Consider the following 6,000-nt stretch of genomic DNA (forward strand, 5'->3'; position numbering starts at 1 on the left):
TGCCCATGTGGCACTTACCTGTGTGTCAGTCTTATCTCAGACCCTCTCAGGGTCATGGAAGCGCATGTCTCTTTAATCCTGTGGCTTTCCCTAGGGTGGGTAGAGAGGGGTCCCATTATTACCCACTGGGATCTGGTCCTGGGCTACAGACCCCCCTGTCCTGGCTCTGAGAGTCTGAATGGGGTGGCTTCTGATGGCCTGCTATAAATCTCCTCCCTCCAGGCAAAAGCCATCGAATCCCACTGCTAAGACCCTGGCTTTCTAAGAACCAGGGGTCAGGAGCCCCCATCCTGCACTATCAGGTGCAAGCATTATGGAGTTAATCACAAGGATATGACTTGGCTCATTCTGATCCCTTCCTTGACCTCATGCCGATAAAAGGCAAGCCACCTGGAGACCCTTGGAAAGCAGGAAGTGTTTAAAGGATTTTGTGTGATGCCTGGATTGTCTTAGAATCACGGAGTTTCAGGGCCAGTTGGAGGGAAAGAGGAGACTGTTTCTCAAGAGTCTTGACTAGGGATTCTCCACACCTGAGAATGGGACGCATCCTAAGAGTTAAACATACATCTACTCTAGGAACCAGCAATCTCACTTCTAGGTATACACTCAAGTAGCCCCTAAATCCACAAAATTATACACAAGAATATCAATAGCAATTATGTTCATAACAGTCAATATCCAGCAGTAGGAATATAAACAGTTTTAGCTTGTCCATATAATGAGTGCCATTCATCAATAAAAAAGAATGAACTACTGATACATGCAGCTCAGGGATGAATCTCCAAACACAAACACAAAAGAGTACAGGGTTCCATTTATATAAAGTTAAATAACAAGAAAAACTAATCTAGTGTGATAGACACAACATCAGAGCTTAATTTCTTGGTGAGCAGTCTAGACTGGAAAAAGGTATAGGGGTGATGGGAATGTTCATCTTGATCTGGGTTATGGTTATCAGTATATTTATATGTTTAAAGTCGTTGAGCTCTACTTTTAAAACGTGTGCATTTTTCTTGGTATTTCTTACACCTTAGTAAAGTACTGTTGGCATTAAAAAAGAAGAAAAAGAAGGAAATGTCCAGACCCACTGACAAGGCCTTGAGATCATCAGGGTCTCTGGTGTCTGCCCCCTCAAAAGGGCATAGAGCGTGAATCCAGTCCAGGGCATGGTGTCAGGGCGAGGGGAAGCAGGTGACCAATGCTTCACACTCCAAGGGGAACAAGAGGGACAGCTGTCCTTTCCAGAGCTCCTCTGCAAACTGGTGTCTCATGTGTTGTCCCTTTATCTTCTTCTCTCTCCTTCTCCAGGAGCTTCAGAAATATGAGCAGTACATCTTTGCAGATCACACCAATATGATCCATGTTGAAAATGTCTATGAGGAGATTTTACATCAGATCCTCCTAGACGAAAGTCTGAAAGGTACGGAAGGTTTCCCTGGTGCTGGAGAAAGCTCTAGATAGAGGGGTGCACTGATGGGGACCCCACAGGGCCAGCTAGGTTTTGTCCACAGGAATGAAAGGGGAAGAGGAAATTGACACCAAGAGCTGGGGAGACAGAGGACAAGGGACCGAAGAAGCGAGGGCCGCTGACCTCCGCTGAGCGGTTGCGATTTGGCTCACACTCCGCTGGCCTGTTAGATATTATTACGCTTTCAATCCAAATAAGAACTCTGTGAACTGGGAATTTTAAGCTTCATTTTTCAGATGAGAAAACTAAGGTTAGAGAGATTAACCTAGGGTGTCTCATGAACAGCTGGCCTCCTCCGGCTGTTCCAGACAGAACAAAGGAAAAAGAGCTCTTCTTGGCCACAGGCTTACAACGCCTCCCCAGCTGGAGCAGGTGATTCAGCAGCGGGGCTTCCCAGCTGCTCTGCCCTCTCAGCACATTCCTCACCTCCACTCAGCCAGACAGAATACCCTGGGCTGTGACTCCGTCCTCGGCGGGTCCCATTAGGAGTCTGGCTCCCAGTATCCCGTGGAATCAGGCCCTGCTCAGGATAGGAGTGTAGATAGGAAAACTTTGATAGAAATACACAGGGGAGGGCTGTCCCTAAAACTATAGGCTTGAAACATAGCTGGTCTCCACAAAGAAAGCTGGCCAAGCACAAGCCCCAGGTCAAAGTAGCTCATCCAACGAGACGAGGAATACAAAGGTGTCATCTCAGTATCCCCACAGGAAGAGGCGCTCAGTCAAGGCCGCTGCCAGTCCACCACAGCACCCTTGGGCGAATTAGGGAAAAAGCTCTCTTCCTCCAGACGGCAGACTGCTCTCTGTCAAAAAATTGTCATGATATACTGGTTTGGTTTGAGCAGGACATGCTACCGCAGCCTGCTGGAAAATTACTCTGCTGAATACACAAATCTGTGATGTGAATGATATCCCCTTGGGTGTGAGATTGTTGGGCACTGTACAACCTACACAGCCAGAGGTAGAGGCTGACTGTCAAAAACGTCAGCTCCTGGTTGTCGTTATTTTTTAAAATTAATTTTTATTGGAGGATGGTTGCTGTACAGTGTGTGTTAGTTCCTGCCGTACAGCAAAATGAATCAGCCGTGCCTTTACAAGCATTCCCTCCCTTTTAGAGTTCCTTGCCATTCAGGTCACCGCAGCACGGGTAAGTAGAATTCCCTGTGCTGTACAGTTGGCCAACAAACCCAAGATAAGATGCTCAATTGCTATGTTAATTATGCTAATTATTAGAGAACTCCAAATCAAAACTACAGTGAGGTATCACCTCACTCTGACCTGAATGGCCATCATTAAAAAAAACCTACAAACAATAAATTCTGGAGAGGATGTGGAGGAAATGGTTGTTATTATTGATTTTACTCCTCTCGGGGCCTCTAGGACTGAGCTGGATGGACAGAGGCCTTTAGTTTGGACACTGCAGGTCATAAGGTTCTCTCTGCAGGCTCAGTACTAAGGACTCATTACACATTCAGGACTGTTCTGAGTGTAAAAGCAGAGAAAATAAGGGCCTGTCCTGCCCTAAAGGAGTGTCAGTCAAAGTAGACACACTGCAGCCACACATACTAGCCGCTAATGAGATGTGGGGGGGCCTCCAAGGGTGATACCAATGACGATTTGACCTCTTTGAAAGCCAAGGCCATGTTTTATTCATTCATCTTTGGCTTCTTAGAGCATGTCCCATAGTTGATGTCCAGTAAAAGTGTGCTGTTTGAATAAATGAATGAGTGAACATTACAGAGGTCCAGGGTTTAGAATGAGCCTGTAAGCTCTGGTCATCAGGGAAGGCTTCCTGAAAGAGGGTTAGATGTAAGGTGTAATTTGAAATTGGGAAATTCAGATGGTTAGAAAAGCTGAGAGGGAAGTTTAGCTTCTGGATAAAATCAGAAAATCCAAATTAGTCAGGGCAAGGTTTTAACATTATGTTTTGCTTTCTGGTATCTCCCAGTGATAAAGGAGGCTGCTATCCTGAAGAAGCACAATTTGTTTGAAGACAACATGGCCTTGCCCAGTGAAAGCGTGTCCAGCCTCACTGATCTAAAAACTCCTGCGGGGTCAAACCAGGCCAGCCCTGCCAGGAGAGCCTCAGCCGTTCTCCCTGGAGTTTCAGAGAGTGAGGTCCTGAGTAATGAGGTGTTCCAGGAGGCAGGGGAGATGAAACAGCCAGAGGTCCCTAGTCCATTAGCCAGAGAAGAAGGCCTTTCCCTCCCTGTGTCCAGCCCTCCCCCAGATGGGGACACGCAGGTCATCGATTCAAGTATAGATGGCCCGGTTGTGAATCTGGTGGCTACGGAGGTGACAGCAGGTGCCCTGGGCACACACTTGTCACAGCTGGAGTTGGAAGAGACTCCTGAGGGCCGAGGACCCACCCAGGAAGACGCAGAGCCCAGCTCTGCCGCAGGCTCCTTGAAGGAGCTCAGAAATTTGCTGATGGTGACCGACGAAGTACCAGAGGAGTCCGCTGTGCTCGAGGTTGAGAAAGATACACACGAGGAGGCCCTTGTTCCCCAAGATACTGAAAAAGAAGAGGAAGCAACCCAAATTGACACAGAGGCCAGTCAAGCATCTGCCTCGGGTCAGGACAACTGTGAAGAAAGTGAAATCAGTGAGGGGGAGGTCCGTGGTCCAGCTCCCAAGGCCGAGGCCAGCGGGGTGGAGCTGGGAGAATTTCCAGATGCTCAGCCAGCCTGCGGGGGGCTCAGTGAGGGGGCCCGGGGCCCAGACCCCACAGAGGAGCCGGGAGAGGCGGGAGAGCCCGCTGAGAGCAAGCTCACAGAGGGTGCTTCCGGACTGGGTGCCCTTGAAGGAGGAGGGCCCGTGTGCTCTGTAGAGGCTGAGGCTGTGCCCCTAGAAGCTTGCGTGTTCCGTTCTGACCCCATCAGCCCCAGGGAGAGCCAGGTTTCTGTGGAAGAGGAGGTGGAGAGCCAGGTTTCTGTGGAAGAAGAGGTGGAGAGCCAGGTTTCTGTGGAAGAAGAGGCGGTGGGCGGGAGCTGCAGCCCAGCCCAGCCTGCCACCAGCGAGGATGCCCAGGAGAGGAAGGCCAACCCCATTCACGAGTGTCAGTGGGTGGTGGAGAATGTCGCCAACATCGATACCCTAGATACACAGAGAGAAGACCCCCCAGAGCCCCTTTCAGAGGAGTGAAAGGGACAACGTGGCCAAAGTCTTTCTTGGAACAAACTCAGCCCAAAGGGGGAGGGGGGGTGTCTTTGAGTTGTTACCAAAAAAAAAAAAAAGCATGAAGTACTTCTTTAATTTGTATAATGAACTAGAGGGAATTGCACACGGGGCAGGAGCACTGAGGCAAGCCTTTGTGGAATAGAACTGTCCTCCCATGAATTACGGCTTTAGCATTTGAGTAAGAATTACAAAGGTAATGGCGGGTGTCGGGGGGGTGAGAGGCAGCTGAGGAGCCCAGGGTGGGACGGGGCTGCAGGGAAGGCAGAGGAGACAGCTGGGCACCCTGCACATTCTCTTCTAATGCACTTTAAGGCTTCTTCATGCCCGGCTGCAGGAAAGGGAGATGGTGAGCTCCGGCCCCTCCCGCCTGCTGTGTGCAGCCCACAGAGCCTGAGCGATCAGCCTGAGACATCTCAGGAAGGCTGAGCGGAAACAGAGCAAGACTGTGGTCTGGGGGGCTGGCTGGGACTCTTACTAATGCCGTGATCAATTTCCTACTAATTAATCTTGTTAATTCTTATTAATCACTTTTTGGAGAACATCGGATGAGGCAAGGAAATTTCTTTGGCATGTTTAAGGCTGAAAGCCTTCCAAATTAGCCTTAGACTGTGCAGAGAAAGAGCTTAGCTAAATTATCAAGCATAAAGCTGACCAATTAAACATTATTTGAGCAGCTATTCTATGACACATGCTGTGTTAGGCATAGTAACAAAAAAGAACAAAAGAAAAAAAAGAAAGATTAGGTGCTTGTCTAGCATAAATGAAAGGATCCAAAGGAATTTAATCTGAAAGAAAAAAAATATATACTGATTTTCAAAATATGACAACTTTCTTTCTTTGCATTGAAACAGTCCCAATTTATTCCCAGGAGGGAATAAAGTGAATAAATGAATAAAAGAAGAAAGAAAAGAGGGAAGTAAAAGGGAGAGAGAAAGAAAGAAAGAGAGAAACCAAGCTATAAATCATTAAGTTCCAAAGATATTACCAACAATGGAAATTATTTGCTCAGTTGTTCAGCAAATTGAGTCTTGTTATGTCCCAGGCACTGATACTGTGGTGAAAATGGCTCTCTTCCTTTCTCTCAGAATTTGCTTTAATGGAAATAGATGGCAATACATCTTCTGAATGGATCATGACCTTTACCTGTGAGTGTTAAGGTGGAATGAACTTTCTTGCCAAAGGTTAAAAAGATGTATTCTCTTGTCCTTCAGAAAAATACCAGATGATTTTCTAAATTTTTAGTCCCAGGTCTCCATCTTGAAATTTTCTTCTACAAATTTTAATATTAGATCTCAACATATTGTCCTAAGAGCTTGTTTTGATTATCATCAACAAGTAGTTAATATCAGTTG

General features: G+C 47.2%; 1 protein-coding gene across 1 annotated transcript in view; it reads left to right on the forward strand.

Annotated features, from left to right (window-relative positions):
- The window catches only part of NIBAN1 (niban apoptosis regulator 1), a 170,720-nt gene extending 165,281 nt beyond the window's left edge, over positions 1-5,439 (forward strand). The window contains exons 13-15 of the mRNA XM_040263807.1: positions 1,309-1,420; positions 3,417-4,366; positions 4,427-5,439. Coding sequence (XP_040119741.1) covers positions 1,309-1,420; positions 3,417-4,366; positions 4,427-4,612 — 1,248 coding nt within the window. The 3' untranslated portion in view covers positions 4,613-5,439. The remainder of the gene's footprint in view (positions 1-1,308; positions 1,421-3,416; positions 4,367-4,426) is intronic.
- Positions 5,440-6,000: the final 561 nt, after the last annotated feature.

This window comes from Oryx dammah, unplaced genomic scaffold, assembly GCF_014754425.2.
Source record: "Oryx dammah isolate SB20612 unplaced genomic scaffold, SCBI_Odam_1.1 HiC_scaffold_21, whole genome shotgun sequence".
Taxonomy (NCBI): Eukaryota; Metazoa; Chordata; class Mammalia; order Artiodactyla; family Bovidae; genus Oryx; species Oryx dammah.